Source organism: Plecotus auritus (assembly GCF_963455305.1).
Source record: "Plecotus auritus genome assembly, chromosome: 3".
NCBI lineage: Eukaryota > Metazoa > Chordata > Mammalia > Chiroptera > Vespertilionidae > Plecotus > Plecotus auritus.
The window spans coordinates 204162171-204180756 of record NC_137772.1 but is presented as its reverse complement, the minus strand read 5'-3'; the positions used below and the strand labels follow the sequence as shown (position 1 = coordinate 204180756).

The window sequence follows — 18586 nt, the reverse complement described above, 5'->3', positions numbered from 1 at the left end:
AAAGGCAGTATAAATATTTCCCAGAATGTTCATTATAAAAGTCTTGCAAAATTCATGAGTGAGATTATTTATAGAAGCTCTTCCATTTAAGCATATTTTATTTTCTGTGTCTGCTCTTAACATAACTTGTTTTTCACATTTTATTCAGATTTCCATACCTTTTCTTGCTTCCAAAATAGTTTAGTTTCTTTGCACTGATCTGTAAATTGTTCCAGTCTGGTTTACATTCATTTAAATTTGTACCAATCATCAAGCAGATTATATAAATAGACTGTTCACCACAGAAATAACATACAATTCTAACAATGTTGACTGCTGTGCTGTATTCTTTACATTTTAAATGCTTCTTAATTGTACATTATTCACAAAGATATTTAAATCAAATTACATTATCTCTTATATTGATCCTTTTAAAGAGATTAAACAAAAGCAAAACCATATGTTTACTGTAAAAGTGATTTAGGGAAATAACAGATTTCACAAGTGCAGCGTTACAGAGTTTCACAATCTCTTATTCTTGGAGATTCTCTTTACTAAAAGAAAAAAATTGTCAGAAGGAAGGCAGGGTGGGGGATGGGAGGGGACTGATTAACTGGGGAATTTATATGCATAAATGCATAACTTATGGACACAGACAATAGAGTGGTGAAGGCCTGGGAGGGACAAGTTCATGGTGGAGGGGGTCAATGGGGAGGGGAAACACAAACAAAGAGGATATTTGTAATACTTCCAACAATAAAGATAATTTTTTTAAAATATATTTTATTGATATTTTACAGAGAGGAAGGGAGAGGGATAGAGAGCTAGAAACATCGATGAGAGAGAAACATTGATCAGCTGCCTCCTGCACACCTCCCACTGGGGATGTGCCCGCAACCAAGGTACATGCCCTTGACCGGAATCGAACCCGGGACCCTTCAGTCCGCAGGCCGACGCTCTATCCACTGAGCCAAACCGGTTTTGGCAATAAAGATAAATTTTTAAAAAATTTGTCATGGAAAATAATATTTATTCAACAAATATTCATTAAACTTTTATTTGTATCTGTCTTCATGCTACAGCAAAAGATACAATTTCAAATAAAGCATAATATTTATTTACTGGAAGCTCATACTCTGGTCTAGGGGGAAACTTTCAATTACACACCTATTGCATTACCAGTAGTGAGGGCTGTGATGGAGGCTGCCATGGGACCGCAGAGGCAGAGAGCAAAGCAATAGTGAGTAGTTAGAGGAATGTGGAGTGAAGAATTCCATCCACCCCGAAGCAGTTCTCTGTTTGTGGACTATTGGCTTTTAAAAGGGTTTCCAAATATTATCAAGCTCTTCTATTTATACCCCTTAAAATATAAAGTTAACTATCAAGTCTACTAACTTGATGTGTTACACTATGACTATTCAAACAAAATATCATCAGGCCTGCTATGAACATCTTTAATATTCCATATACAAAGACAGGCCTGGGTAAAAGGTTTTAAAAATCATAATGGAATTTGAATATTTCCAATGCCCTTACACACACAAAAAAAAATCCATAAGGAATATGTATTAGATTACTTACCATTTCTTCTGTAGTATCAATCACAGTTAGGTCAGCATGTTGAGTAGAACACTGGTATCTACTTGAATTCCAATCCCCTTCTTGTTCAGAGAAATAATAGCAATTCTTTTGAAAACCAATCCAACCATCTGGGCAAAAATACTGAGTAGATGGCCATTGACTTGATATAACTAGAAATGAGACAAATACATAGTTTAAGAACCAGATGAAATAATATACCTCTGTATTTGAGATTATTGGGGAAAGACAGGATTGTGATGTAAAAGATTATGATCATGATTAGAATTGCATATCTACCACATAATACGTTTTTAAAAAATTTCTGTTACATTAAGTGACAGCAGCTTAGGATTTGACAGGACACTCATATTCCTTTTGAAGCATAATAATAATCCCTCCTTTGGAAAAACTGCTGTTTGAAACTGCTGTTTTAGAATTCTCTGTTGTTTTGAAATTCTCTGCTATTTTTTTGCTAGTCCCTCTGTTATTTTTAGACTGTAAAATAACTTCGTTTTTTTTTTTAGTTTGAATAATAGAAAAGATAAACTTAATTGTCTGACCTTGCAAGCTAGCCATCTAACATAAGGGACTGATATGTTGATACTGATGCCAGATGTCTGTATAGATATGTACTCAAGGTTACAAGTTGTCTGTATAGATATGAGAGTTGTTTGCTAGATATGATATATACTCAAGGTTACAAGCTGTTTGCAAAAATAACTTACACAAAGACCTAGAAGGATATAAAAAGGGAATACTCCTTCCTGTGTTTGTTTAGAATTTGACAGAGGTATTCTGCTCTGAACTTGCGCACAATAAAGATGACTTCTAACTAATTGGCTCATTAAGGCATCTTGTCTAGATTGCTGATTTCCAATACGACACTTTTAACTCTAACCTCAATGATACATAGGCATTTCAGAGTAACCATTGTTATTTGTGTCAATTTCACTTGTGTTAAACCACCTTTGTCATTTAAGGGTAAATGAAATATAATAAAATCCTAGCATTATCTGCAAGTAATAAAAAATACTAACTATACTAGACTGTAAAAATGCAGGAAGCATGTTAAATGCTAAGGAAGTAATGGAAAGAATAAAACAGAATTAGATTGCCTATTGTCAAGAAGGTACCGCCATCACTGTCTAGTTCTGGGTTAACCAATGAAAAGAACCCACATGAGATTTAGAAGGGGGAAGTGAAGCAGAAGTCATGATTCTTAAAGACTTGGGCATTGGCAATTCATAGGTCTCTTCATGAGTAGCCTTGGCAGCTAGATGTGTTAACTTCTTAGACTTTCTTCTAATCTCTGGATTCTTCTAAAACATTATTAGTGGTTTAAGCCAAAGTTATTAGTGACTATTTCTCCTCCAGCAATGCAGCTTTCCCGACCATAACTCCATAGCTCCTTTAAAGTCCTAGTCTTGAAACATTTGTAGTGTCTGCTTTTCTGAACACAGGGAGACTTGAGTCAATTTTTGGTTCCAAAATAGTTCTAAAGAAATAGAACCTTAAGGTTCATATTGGTTTTTCAATGTCATTTGCTTTAAAGGCATTAATCTAATCACCAGTTGTAAATGGGATGCTGGTGATTAAGGGTGTACAGAGAGAAAACAACTGGTTGAATTATTATCTGCACTCATTTCCACAATGAGTCAATGAAATTTTGCTTCATGTTATGACATGGAAGAATAACACAGCATAATGTGGAACAAAAGAAATGAGATGCAAAGGCTACATGCAAAGTGCATGATTTTATTTATGTAGAAATGTTTTAAATGGGCAACACTAACCTATGCAACAGAAATCAAAATAGTGATTATCATTATCAGGGTGAATAATTTTGTCTTAATCTTTGCATCTCCCAATGCCTTACATGGGCCACATATTTCATAATAACTCATTCACTGACACCATTAAATATATCGTGACTAATGGAAAGGGAGTGAGAATAATAAGAAAAGATCATGATGAAACAAAAAGAAAAAGAATCATTTAATAGTGAAACGGAATTTTTGGACTGGAACCCGTATTCTTTTAAAATATATATTTTATTGATTTTTTTTACAGAAAGGGAGAGGGATAGAGTTAGAAACATCGATCAGCTGCCTCCTGCACGCCCCCTACTGGGGATGTGCTGGCAACCAAAGAACATGCCCTTGACTGGAATCGAACCTGGGACTTCACCTGGGACCATTCAGTCTGCAGGCCGACGCTCTAACTAAGCCAAATGGGTCAGGGCATGGAACCTGGATTCTTTGTTGGCCGGAATCAAAGAATGAATCCATGGACAGAAGATGGTATAGCAAAGGTGGAAATTTATTGAAGAGCAAGTACGGACTACCACATGGGGAGAAGGAAAGAATCCCACAGAATGGACTCCCACGTGGGGAGGGGGAAAGGGTCCCACTGAGTTCTTTTTCCCCATGGCTTATAAAGGCTGCAGATCCTGGTGCCTTGATATCCCCTCTGATTGGTCACTATTCCCTTAGACTGGTTACTATAGTAACTCCTAGGCACAAAGGTGGAACCTCAAGTGGGACATGTGATGCCCTCCTCCCTCATTGTTCTTTTCTTCCTGGGTTTTCTTCCTTCCTCTTTATTTTGTAAATATAGACCTTTTGGCTACTTCCAGCTCCCTTGTCTTATGTAAATGCAACTGTTGCTGCTCCCTGCACCTGGCTTCCTGGTGTTATGGGGATGTACCTATTGCTGCTTCCTTGTCTTATGGAAATGTGACTGCACCTGGCTTCCTTGTGTTATGGAGATGTACCTTCTCCCAAGCTGTAGCCCTGTGTTTTCCCATGGACCCCAATCCTAAAAATTCTCTAAACCTCCCTATATTCCCCTAAAATTCCTGTTTCAATAGGAAGTCCTGAACAGGGGAAAAAAAGAAAAAGATGAAGAAATAAAGAATGTAATTTACTCACCACATATAATTAAGACAATAATTACAACTAATACAATAGTTGACACCTTATTCTTGTCAACACCTGAAAAACAGCAAAAAAAAAAAATATATATATATATATATGTTTAGATTAAGAAACAGCTAAAAGAAAAACTAAAGTTTGCATTCATCACTTTCTAAAAACCTCTTTAGGCAATCTTATTCTGCTACTTCACAAGGAATGACACAAAACAATTTTTTCCTGTTTGTCATATGAGAAAATAATTCTGATTTTTATTTTTTTGCTTGAAATTTCTCAGAATATCCTTATATCCACTTCAAGTGTTACCGTGGATTTTGCTGTCATAGCCCAAGGAATCAAAGACGTACGTGTCTTTAGGCTAGACTTTCCTCAGGCCTGGAGCCACTCCCAGACCTTCACTCCCCTTCCTCTATGGCAGTGATTTTCAACCTTTTTCACCTCATGGCACATATAAACGAACTACCAAAATTCTGCGGCCCACTAGAAAATACATTTTTTGCTGATCTGACAAAAATAGGTATAATTTTGATTCATTTACAGCAGATGGATATTGTTGTGTTGATCGTTGTCATTTTTTTAAATTTGACAATGTAAGGAAAAAGAGGTCAGTGACCCTGGCTAAATAGTCAGGTGTTGCATGTTTTAAAGATACTTGTAGCACACCAGTGTGCCATGGCACATTATTTGAAAACCACTGCTTTATGGTAAAATATTAGGACATCCTAACATTCTTTTAATGTTTCTAAGAAAATAGACTTTCCAACTAATGAAAAGTTTACTTTAAATTACAGACTGCATAGCATATTTGAAAGGTCATAGAATAATAAATCAAAAGATTTGGGATTATAATTTTTAGCACAAGCAAGCAATGGGAACTTGGTTAAGTCATTATTTTTTTCTGGCTGTATATTTCCTCATTGGCAAAATCAGTAGAACACAACTCATATCTGGCCAGAAATTTTTTTTCTTTTATTAGTGCCCATTTTGGGAGAAAAATGGTATATAACTTTTAAAAAATGAAATATTTTTATTTTACATGATTATAAACTATTTATCCTTATTGTAAATTTTAAAAATTTATAAAAGTTACCTTTAGATAGACTATAAACATTGAGAGTGTTTATCATTCCTCTTTGTCACCTAGTAAAAAACTATTCTTTTGTTGAATACTTTTTCCATAGTATATGTATTAAAAATAATATTTACTAGTAAAATGCATCCAAATTTACACTACTTAGACAAAATCAGCATTCTCATTTGAATTAACATCCTTCCATCTATGTATCTCTCTAGTTCTATTTTCACACATAGAACCTCTCTCCAAAATACATATAATCTTAAATAAGTACAATTATCATGTACCCATTGTCATGTAATTTAATATTTTCAGTTAACAATTTGTTCTTACTACTGTGCACACTGTTTAAAACGGCCCCCAATGAATCATGCCTCCTGTGTCTACCATCCCTTGCACACATGATCTTGCTACTTCTCCCATCAAGAGGTACACTGTATTTCCTGAAACTTGAGTATGAATTAGCTTTGTGCCTTGCTTTGCCCAATCAGATATGGTAGATATGACAGTCTAGCACAGCCGTGGGCAAACTATGGCCCGCGGGCCGGATTCGGCCCGTTCGGCTGTTCTATCCGGCCCACGGAGCCGAAAGAGCGGAGGGTTCTCTTGCTCTCCCCTCCGCTCCTTTACTTTGAATTTATATTAGTTCACACAAACACTCCATCCATGCTTTTGTTCGGGCCCTCCGGTCCAGTTTAAGAACCCATTGTGGCCCTCGAGTCAAAAAGTTTGCCCACCCTGGTAGCACATTAGAGCCCAGGCCTGGAAAGATACTGCAATTTCTATTTTCATTAGTCTGGAGCCCCGTCATTGTCTTAAAAAAGGAGACAGGAGAATGTGAGAGAGAGAGGCGGGGGGGGGGGGGGGGGGGGGAGGGAGAGAGAGAGAGAGAGAGAGAGAGAGAGAGAGAGGAAGAATATAGCGGATAAACAGCTGAATCCAATCACTAAGGCTTAAATCTGTGAGTGACGACTTAAATCTGAATGATGACATTTGCATCCTCAGTCCCTGCCCAAATATAGCAGTTGGTATAACATGGAGATGAGCCATTTCACAAAACCTTGTCCACCTTCCTAACCCATAGAACCACCAGCACCAATGAGAAAGCTAAAAGGCTAATTCCAATGTAACCCTGATATTTGGGGGACTAACAATCTGAATCTGTGCCAGCAATCTAATGCACGTTCTTGATAACCTATAATTAAGTCATTGCCCCTTTCTCCACGAACTGGTCTTACAAGACCTGTTACCTAAATACTCACATTTTACAGAGGCCATAAACCATGAACAGCACACAGCCCCTGGAGGGGGATTATCAGCGCTGGCGCCAGACCAGGCCCTTAGGTATGGTCTCAAGACCCCCAACACCTGGGGCTTTTTGCAAAGCCCGTGAAAGGTCTGGAAGTATAATCCATATTTGGGGGGGAAAGACACCAAAAGGAGATAAAAGAGGGGCTTCCACCATATTGGTTGGCTCAGAATTTGAGAGGCAACCTCCTCTGAGTCAGCCGGCATAATAAAGCTGTGTAACTCCATTTCTCTAAGTGTTGCCTGGTTTTTCTCTGGTCTTCTACAACACTATCATGATTGTTGTTTTAAGCCACTAACATTTTAGGGTCGTTGTTCATTCAGAGCAACAGATAAATTTATCTGCCATGCAAAAGTGTAATTTTACATCACAATTTTAATGTCTGATAAAACTCTTTTATATGGCTACTAGAGGCCCAGTGCACAAAATTCGTGCACAGGTGGGGTCCCTCGGGGTGGCCTGCAGAGATCAGATCCTAGTTTGTGCCCCCAGCCTCGCAGCCCCGCAGCCTCGCATCCCCGTAGCCCTGCCTGACACCCCACCTTGGCCTGTTGCCACCCGCTCACCCCACCCCCCGCCACCTCTGGTCGCTGTCTGTGAGGTGATGGGGCCCCTGTGTGCACCCGCCTTGGGCTGGCACTGCCTGCTCACCTGCTCCACCATCCCGCCACAGTCCTGGTGGCCAGCAACGCCTCCATTGCTGCCAGCTGCCAGCGCTGCATTGCCCAAGTCCGCCATTTTCTGTGCCGCCCCCTGGTGGTCAGTGTACATCATAGTGAGAGAGGACAATTTGCATATTAGGCATTTATTATATAGGATGCCATTAGAATAAACATTAATCCTCTTCTGATGGGTCTTTAAGTTGGTTCATTCCTTTTTTTTTCAACCAGAATTAAATAAGTATAGGTTAAATGTACTTTTGCATACTTATCTAATTATCTTTTTAAGATAAAATTTTAAAAATAAATAAGTTGATATATATTGGTTAAATGTTCTTCCAAAAGCATGGTACTAATCTAAATTATCATGAGCAATACATGAAAATACTAGTACCGATAAAAATTCAAAATAAAATAATTTTTAAAGAGTACTATAAAGAGGGAAAAGAAATGCAGCAAAAGAATATCAGCATTGTTTTTGAGCCACCCAACTGTTATTTAACTATTTGAGAAATATAATTATGGAGTAGGGTCTAATCTTATAGATTTCTTCCAAATTTCTGAAATGCCTATCATTAGCTGTGCATTTCTTCTTCCTATCCAGAATTTCAAAGTTACACAATAAGCATGAACTATTGTATCTGCAATGCTTCACCTTTGAACCAGCACTGTTTATTTATTCTTTCATCCTTTAACAAATGTTAAGTCACCTACTATGTGCTGGTTTCCATTAGTGCAATAGTAAGCCAGATAGACCTAATGCATGCTCTCTTGGAACATACATTTGGAAAAGACTGACAAACTGATAAAAACAAATTAAAAAATTACAAATTGCAACAAGAGTAAGAAAGGCAATAAACGGGGGAGAGCCTAAAAAGGATAGGTAGGAGGGTCACTCTGGGGAAATGATGTTAAAAACCAAGACCTAAAATATGAGCAGTAGCTAGAAGGGTTGTGGTACACCAAATCTTGCAAGGCATTTGGCCCTGTCTAAAACATCCACAATGCCCTGGCCAGTGTGCCTCAGTGGTTAGAGCATGGGCCCATGCACCGAAGGGTGGCAGGTTTGATTCCTGGTCAATCAAGGACACATACCATACCTGGTTTTCAGGTTCTATCCTCAGCCCCAGCCGGGTCCTGGGTGAGGCAACCAACCAATGTTCTCTCACATTGATATATCTCTCTCTCTCTCTTCCCCTCCCCCCCCCCCCCCCCCCCCGCTTCTCTAAAAATCAATGGGAAAAATATCATCCTGTGAGGATTAACATAAATAAGTACATACATACATACATACATACATACATACATACATACATCTATCCATGCATACATCAATACATAAAAATAAAACATCCAGAAAGACATTTTAGTCTATGCCAAAATGTCCTTGATAGTTGGCCCTGTCCAAAATGTTCAGAGCATATTTGGCCTTCACCAAATCCACAAATGGTCCTTGATACTTGTTCAAAATGCCCATGCTTAAGAAAACATCGCTGGGTTCAAATAGCCCATAATATTTATTTCTACTTTGGGTTTACAGAATTAATACTTAAAAATATGATCATGTTTTGTTGGTCCAACAATTGTGTTGTAGCTGCGCTGTGGATAATAAGCCTCCCTGTCCTGGTAGCTTTAGATAGATGGGTCCGGGTTCAAATCTTTCAGATGAGCAGGATTTATGTTAACTATGGACCACATGTTTTCCATGGACATTTTGGACATTAATCAAATGAAATAAACAAGAAAAAAATATTTCAAGCAACAAGAACAGCAAGTGCAGTTGGCTTGAATCAGGAAAAAGATTAAAAGTATGTAGCAAAGAACAATATAACAAATGTGACTAGGTTAGAGTAAAGAAGATAAATGATGTTAAGCTTTGAAGGAGCTGGAAAATAACTTGATTTTCTTGTAAGTATAATGGGAAGCCACTGAATTTTTTAATATGTGTTTGGCATTACCAGATTCATGTTTTTAAAAGTTTTCTATTACTATTGGGTGGAGAGTCTATTTAGGAGGCTATAACTTCAGTCAAAACATGGTGATGTCTTAAACAAGGATATTAGCAGTGGAGACTTACAAAATCATATGGAGCACATGGAGGTCATTGGTGTTTTGCTAGAATGGTTTTATGTGGTAATGCAGAAGGAAGTTAAATTGTTGGAAGAGTGAAATCCCCAGACCTTTCGCTATGTGAATGGAGTGTAAGCAGAGTTAGGGAATGAGATGAATGGCTATGTTAGGATTTTGTAAAAAGATATAGCAAATAATATTGCTATGCATTTGCTGATGACTTAGTGTAAAGGGATAAATTGCAGATGCCTGCAGGAGGGGGATGAAATCATTAAATTAAAAAGAATGCTTGCATAGGCTAGAAGGGTTGTGGTCTAAAGTACAAATGAAGGGATTGTTCCTAGTAAGACCCTGTCTCCAACGTAGCAAAGGTCAAAAAGAGGAGAAACAGAACATACATCTGTCTTTTCAGCCTTTTTGGTGCTGTATATGGCTCAGTTCAGAACCTGAGTCCAGGCTTTTAATCACCTTTCAAATATCACCTCATTAATTTATTTAATTCCTTATTAGTTTTCTTCAAATATTAGGTATCCTGGAAACAAATGCTTGTTTTCCCTTTTCTATGCCATCAGTCAAGTCGATTTGTTATTATGGCAGTCTGTTTATCTGTCCATGAACTGGTATGGTGAACAAAAGGATATTTTCAATATCACAGGTTCAAAATCTTGATCATATAGTTACAATACATAACTTTATTTTCTTACCCCATTTTAGCATATCTCTCTTCAACCATTAAATAACACTATCTATTTTTAAAAATTAAATAATATAAATATGTTATTTTCAGAAGGTCAGCCTTTTAACAGGAATTAAGTACAATAATTTTTTCTTATTACTTTTACTTGTGTTAGCTGTCCGATCATTCCATATATTAATTATGTATGGGAGGAGGTAAAAATTATTTATTGCCATATTGAGTGGAAATTTTAAGTACATTTCCTATTCATTATTTTAAGTAGGTAGTTAGGCTCTTTTGGAATTCTTTCCCTCTGAGCCCTAAAATCTAGTTTTCTACATTCACTATAAATAGCTTTCATTGTACAAGACCCTCCTTTCTATTCTTATCCAAAAAACAAAACAACAGAAAATATTGGTCTCCCACTATAAATTTCATATTGACAGATGGTTACTAGACTTAGTGTGATGAGCACATGGGTAAGATATGTAAATGTCAAATCACTATGTTGTATGCTTGAAACTAATGTAATACTGTATGTCAACTAAATTTTAACTTAAAAATAGATGAATTTCAAAGTTGCTCAGCCCTTATGTGTTCAACAAAGGAATGTAAAAAACATAACATCCTACGACAGCTCAATAAGAATACCTATTTAAGTAACAATTATAATCCTATCTAATAAAGAGGGAATATGCTAATTGGCTGGCTCGCCCTCAAAGATGGTGGTGCCCACAGCCACAAGATGGCGGCGCCCAGTCCCCTCAGCCCTGCCGGCCTGGCCTTGCTGCGCACCTGCCTCTGGAGTCCCTCATTCCCCTCAGCCCCCCAGCCACTCAGGGCTGCCCAAAGCTCAGGTAACCAGGGCTGGCCAAGGCTTGTGCTGCCGGCAGTGGCAGCAGCAGAGGTGTGATGGGACGTCGCCTTCCCCTGATCGCCAGGTTGCCTCCCGCCCCTGAGGGCTCCTGGACTGTGAGAGGGGGCAGACCTGGCTGAGGGACCCCCCTCCAGTGCATGAATTTTCATGCACTGGACCTCTAGTGGAGAAAATAAAATGGAATAAGCATTGCTAAGAGAGTTACTGAAACTAGAGTCTGGAGGCCATTAAGGAATGGGTGGGGGGCTATGCATATTTTATGCCTAAGTTCTCAAAGATGCTACTAAGTTGCTTAACCTGTTGCTAAACTCAGCTCCAGGCTGACTCATAAACATCCTGGAACACCAATTGCTGCATGAACACATATTGGCTTAACCTCCTCCTTCTAGTCTTTGCCTCCCTTGTTGGCATATTGCATAAACAATCCCTAGTAACCTAGCCAGCAATCATTTATTTGCATGGAACAAGTACATTTTGTGCTTGTTTGTTTTTTAATCCTGTGCTTTTTTTGTTCTCTCTGGGACACAATTTAAATTGCCACCTGCATCTGTGTCTCCAGGATTGTACTCCTTTTGTTCAGATAAATATTTTTTTTTGTTGTTAATTACAGCCTAACCTCTTTGGTTAACACAATATAACTAGAATAGTTCTAATTAACCTCTATGACAGGGGTCCTCAAACTTTTTAAACAGGGGACCAGTTCACTGACCCTCAGACCGTTGGAGGGCAGGACTATAGTTTAAAAAAAAAAAAGTATGAACAAATTCCTATGCACACTGCACATATCTTATTTTGAAGTAAAAAAACAAAATGGGAACAAATACAATATTTAAAATGAAGAACAAGTAAAGTTAAATAAACAAAGTTACCAGTATTTCAATGGGAACTATGGGCCTGCTTTTGGCTAATGAGATGGTCAATGTCCGGTTCCATATTTGTCACTGCTAGTCGTAACAAGTGATGCAAGTGTGCATCAGTTAGTCTAGATCTGGTTGGAGATTTCAGATGTTTCGTTCTGGAAGAAGTCTGTTCACAGACTTAAGTGCTGCCAAAGATGGTTGCCATTTTGAGTGCATGGTTCCTGAGATTAGGATATGTCTTAGAGGGGAGAGATGCATAGAAATTAGGAAGGCTGCTTGACTTGAATGCGTCTTTCAGAGAGTCACAATTCTGCAGTTCAGCCAGTTCCATTTGGTAAATTGTATCCACATTTTCAATGTCAATAGAAAATGGGTTACGGAAAAGCTGTATGTCCTGTTCATGGAGATGAAGCTCTTTAAATCTAAATTGGAACTCCTTTTGCAACTTTTCCAGTGAATCCACACATGTTTTGTTTGGGAATGCAACCAATGGTTTTTCCGCTAACAGATTTTGAGTTGTGGGGAGATGGCAGAAATTTTCCTCCTTCACTTGTTTGATGAGGAGGCCTAATTTTACTTCAAATGCTTTCACATGTGATTGCATATCACAGATGAGCTTCCCCTTTCCTTGAAGTTGCACATTGAAACTGTTGAGTAGCTCTGTTACATCTGCCATTTCCATTCTGCATCATTGAGCTCTGGTACTTCTTTGTTTTTTGAAAGCAGAAGAGCTGTGATCTGTGGAAGTAAGTCATAGAAATGTTTCAAAACTCTCCCTCAACTCAGCCAATGGACTTCTGTGTTGTACAGAACATCTTCATAGGCAACATTTAGCTCAGACAGAAATTCCTGATATTGTCTGTGGTTTAGTGCATTAGCTCTAATGAAGTTAACACAAGATACCACAATTTTCATAACAGAGTACCACTTCAGTGATTTACTACACAGCGCTTGTTGGTGGATGAGGCAGTGTATGGCTATTGGATGAGAATGGTTATGTTTGTCCATCTCTTGGTTAATGTGAGCAATTACTCCTTTCTTAGACCCCACCATGCTAGGAGCACCATCAGTTGTCACACTGGCTAGTTTAGCCCAGTCCAGCTCCAAACCATTCACAGTTTGGCAAACCTTTTCATAGATATCCTCTCCTGTAGTTTTTCCTTTGATGCTTTGCAGTGCAGCAAGCTCTTCTGTGACTTCAAAATAGTCATTCGTCCCACGAATAAAAATTAGAAGTTGTGCAGAATCACGAACATCATTACTTTCATCGAGTGCCAAGGAAAAATAGGAAAGTTTTTTTGCGGAGTTTTGCAAATGCTGATGCAAATTGTCTCCCATTTCTTCAATCCTTCATGTAATTGTAGGTCCTGAAAGACTCACTGTACTAAATAAATCGGCCTTCTCTGGACACATCTCTTTGGCAACAGAAAGAAGGCATTCTTTAACAAATTCTCCCTCCACGAATGGTCTGCCAGTGCACGCTATTAGCTTGGCAACTTGAAAACTTGCTCGCAGTGATGAACTATTTAGCTGCTTCTGCTTCACAAACGTATTTTGCTGAGTTGTCAATGTATTTTTCAGTTTTAATATTTTATCTTTTCTCACTTCTCCGACCAAACAATCATATTTATCTTTATGTTGAGTTTGGTAGTGTTGACGCAAATTGTATTCTTTGAACACAGACACTATATTCTGGCATATCAAACACACAGCTCTTCCCTTGTACTGCATGAAAAAGTAATCATAAGTCCACGGTTCATTGAATATCCTACACGCCGAGTCAATTTTTCTCTTTCTTGATATCATTGTTTCCTAGGGATTCCAAATTGCTATTAGTAAAATACCAATATATATATACAGCACTACAAAAACAATATACCAGCAATAACTTTGCCCACACAGAGACATATAGACTGCACTGCCCATCAATGCAGTCTGATCAGTGCCCATCAATGCAGTCTGATCAGTGTCCATCAATGCAGCCTTGCCAGTCCACACCATTTCAGCCTCACCAGTGCCCATATTGGTGGAACTCCGCTTTTACCTCAGGCTCACACTGGTGCAGTGTGGGAACCGGCACGATTACAGAGCCGGTTCCTCCACCACCTTTCCAGTTCACACTACCCTGTGTGAACTGTACTGCTATCTGTGAACTCGCACAGGAATCTGATCGCATGGGTGAGAAGACCCATACAATCAGATTCCACTGCAGGAAAAAAGAAGGCACGTATGCCTTTTTTCTTCCGAATCTAATGCGAGTCTAGCCATACAAGCATATGGCTGAACTCGCACTGCTCAGAGATCGCAACAGTGTGAACCGGGGCTTACACAGCACACAACGTACAACATCACACACAACTGAACAGCAATCAAAATATAAATGCACTTACTGTCAATTAAATTGGGTTTCCTACTCCTCGGCTGTCTGCAGAGCCGGATTAAGTTCCCATGGGGCCCTAGGCAGATTACCAGTTTGGGGCCCCATGCGATAACACTGAGCACTGACCATTTGCATTGACACTGACCGCTGACCATTTGCGATAACACTGACCACTGACAATTTGCATTAATACTGAGCGCTGACCATTTGCATTAACACTGAGCACTTACAATTATCATTACCACTGAGCACTGACTATTTGCATTACCTCTGAGCGCTGACCATTTGCATTACCTCTGAGCACTGACAATTTGCATTAGCACTGAGCGCTATTTGCGTTATCACTGTGATGCAACCCCCCTAGAAACCACCCCCAACCAACTAACCAACTTTAAAAAAAAAAGGCTCTCCTAACTTTAAAAAAAAGGCTCTCCTAACTTCAAAAAAAAAGGTGCCCCCTATCTGCAAAAAAAAAGAGCTCCTAAATTCAGAAAAAAATGGGCCCCCTTTACCGCAAAAAAAAGGCCCAACTAACTGCAAAATAAAAAAAAAAATAGACCTCCTAACTTCAAAAAATAAAAAATAAATCCTAACTTGTTCTTACCTCGGTCCTCAGGCAGCAGCAGGCTCTGCACAGGCAAGCTCGTGACTCCTCCTATCATACCCGAGACTGAGAGGAGTCGAGAGACAGAGAGAAGGAGTGGAGTGCAGAGTGCGGTGCACATTCCACACATGCGCACTGCGGGCCTGGGCGAGTCGGCTGCTAAGCAGGACAGGCAGTGGCGGCAAAAACACCTGGCAGGCCGGATAAATGTCCTAGGCAGGCTGCATGTGGCCTGCGGGCCATAGTTTGAGGACCCCTGCTCTATGATAATCTAAATTGTGAAGGATTCCAATTATTTTCCTCAAAGATAAGCTCCATTGATTTAACTAATTTTTCTCAATTTCTGAATCTAATCTTCACCGAAGAGGGTTGAAAGGAAAGAGTCAATGAATTTTAAGTCAAACAAAATACCCTACTTTCTAGTTTATATCTATAGAAAAAAAATCATAAACTACCAATAAGTAGAAATCTACACTAATAAAAGAGAAAGATGCAAATTGACCTCCACAACACCCACCAGCCAATCAGGAGTGAGTATGCAAATTAACCCAATAAATATGGTGGGTTAATTTGCATATGCAGGCACCAAGCAGCCTGGGTCCCAGACAGGCACCAGACCTGGCCCCCAGGGTCCCAGGACCATCGGCATCCCAGCAAGGCGGGCCGGGCAGCACCAGGCCCCACCCGCAGGGTCCCGGGACCATTGCTGCAGGGTGAGAGCAGAGTGGGCAGCTGGGAGAACTTTGCAGAGTGGGAGGCCACCAGAAGGAGAGCAGAGTGAGAGAGCTGGCGGCTTGGAATTAATTCACTGAAGAAAAAAAAGATCATGGAAAAGAAATAGGTGTGACCTGTTTAGATTAAAGTAATCAGGTGCACCTTCTCGGTAATGTTGATGGTGATGGTAACATGTGAGATAGAACAGAGTGTGAAACTGCCTGGAGTCAGAAGTAGCATGTGGCCTCCAAAGGTGTGAGGAGTCCAGTGAGTGAGAGCAGGCAGGGAGTGGGACATGGGCGGGAAATTAGGTGAAAGAGGGAACAGAGGCCAGATGTCCACCATGGTTTATTCAGATAAATCTTAAAATAATTACCTCGGCATGCCCAGCCTGCATGGCTCAGTGATTGAGCATGGACCTATATACAAGGAGATCGAGGTTCAATTCCCTGTCAGGGCACATGCACTGGTTGTGGGCTTGATCCCCGGTAGGAGGCATGTGCAGGAGGCAGCCGATCAATGATTCTCTCTCATCATTGATGTCTCCAGCTCTCTCTCCCTCTCCCTTCCTCTCTGAAATCAATAAAAAATATTTTTAAAAAATTACCTCGCAGCCTGAGTTTTCCCTAAGTCATGTTTAGTTATGTTAACCACTATCACTCCAGGATTAAGCAGTGCCTATGAATGGGTTTAACCAGCATTCCACCCAGGTGAACACTGTAATTTGGTGATAAGAATGTAGTTGCAATAGGTCGTAGTAATCTACATGATCCTTGATGTTCCCTAAGGTATGTCAGAACATTGTACTAGGGCTAAACAGTGTACTTTGCACTTAAAAAGAAAGTGTTTTCATAATATTTTTTTCAGAAAAATAATGTTTATTAATGTGAGTTGTGCATTTAATAATCCTATACTTTGTTGTCTATGTATACACACACATACATACATAAAATTGTTATGTGGGCATAAATGAGTTGATGGAAGATAAGTTAAGATTACATATGTCATTACCTAGCCCAGTCCTGGACTTACATTTAGTAAATATTAGTTTATTTCCTTCATCTTTTACATGTCAGGCACTGGATTAGACACTTTATTTGTATCTTACATAAGACAGTAAATTTATTTTATTTTGCCTTCATCCACATAAGAATAGGGAATATAAAATTATTTTCAAGTCTCACAAGTAACATTATTTTATACTATACAGGGAAGTGTCTAAAATACCCTGGAAATGTAAGCTAAAATGAAATACACAGCAAGAAGATTTTATAACTTTCTATAGGAATGCTATGAACAAATGTATGCCAGTAATTTAGATGACTTCCACAATTGGTGTAAATTATTATACACAGTGGGGCAAAAATAGGCATACAGTGGTTCATATGGAAAAAGACATGCAGCTTATGATTATTACAATAGCTTTATTAACTCTGTTTTGCATATTCACAACGGTAAATCTACTTTTGCCCCACCCTATACATAGGAGGTTTTTACAACAGCCTGGTAACACAGCCAGTTTTTCCCTACCCACAACCTCTTGCCTATCACCTGAGGCAAGGGCGCTCAACTTTGGCTACTTATGAGGATCACCCTGAGAGCTTTTAAAGTCTCCGTGACCAGGCCTCTTCTGAGATCAAACAAACTCTCATCTCAGGGGCAGGGGCCTGGCATGTCTGCCTTGAAAGCTCCCTGGGTGGTTTCAGTTGGGCAGGCAAAGTTGAGAATCACTGTGCCAGGGTCCTCTGTGTAGCAATGGAGGGCTATCTTCAAAAATGCATGCACTTGGCTTTTCAAAAAATGTCTGTCCCTTTTCAAATCCTACCCTGCTTTCAAGTCTTCAAAGAATTGGCAGCTGCATTGTGAAGCCTTCCCATTTGGCACAACCTTTGATATTCAATCTGCTCTGTGCATAGCTTTATTATAGCTCACACAGAAATAGTCATTCCTAATGGGAGGAAAAATGAAATATTAAACTGAAGGCAAGTTCTTTGAGGGCAGGGAGACAGATGGATAGATAGGTAGATAGACAGATAGAGGTATCCTATATAATAAAACCCTAATATGCAAATCAACCAAATGACAGAACGACTGGTCGCTATGAGCGGGGCCTAAGCTGGAAGACGGACATCTCCTGAGGGGTCCTGGACTGAGAGAGGGTGCAGGCCAGGCTGAGGGACCTCCCCCGCCCCAGTGCACAAATGTTGTGCACTGGGCCTCTAGTAAGAAAATATTAAAAAATAAAATCCAAAATAAATATATGACTAAGTTATATCACACAGTTATTACTTTTACAAGGGTGTTTATAATTTCAAATGATATATCTATATATTTCATATATAAGCCTATCTAATAAAAGAGTAATATGCAAATTAACCATCACTTCGCTACACTCACAAAACATGCCCACTAGCCACGCCCACTAGCCAATCAGGAGCGAGTATGCAAATTAACTCCAACCAAGATGGCTGCAGCCACGGAGAGAGCAGGAGGGAGGCTTGGGTTTCCCGGGTGATGGAGGAAGCCAAGCTTTCCGCACACCCTAGCTGGCCCTGACCTCTGCTTAAGGCTATAAAGTTTCAATTATAGAAGATAAATAAATCCCAAAAGAAATGGCTACTGCCACCGAGGGAGCAGAAGACGTGGCTCTGCTCCAGGCTACAAAGTTTCAATTATAGAAGATAAATAAATACCAGATACCAGAGCCTCTGCTTGGGCCACTGGGGGGCATGGCCGGCCTGCAAACCACCACAGGCCCCTCACCCAGGCAGCCCCATGCCCCAAAGGAACCCCAACCCTGATCCGGGACACCCTTCAGGGCAAACCAGCTGCCTCCACCCGTGCACCAGGCCTCTATCCTATATAATAA

General features: G+C 39.6%; 1 protein-coding gene across 1 annotated transcript in view; it reads right to left on the bottom strand.

The window, feature by feature from the left end:
* Window positions 1-18586, bottom strand: part of CLEC2B (C-type lectin domain family 2 member B) — a 30067-nt gene that overhangs the window by 8479 nt on the left and 3002 nt on the right. The window contains exons 2-4 of the mRNA XM_080658986.1: window positions 7529-7630; window positions 4491-4553; window positions 1561-1730 (exon numbers count right to left, since the gene is read on the bottom strand). Coding sequence (XP_080515112.1) covers window positions 1561-1730; window positions 4491-4553; window positions 7529-7630 — 335 coding nt within the window. The remainder of the gene's footprint in view (window positions 1-1560; window positions 1731-4490; window positions 4554-7528; window positions 7631-18586) is intronic.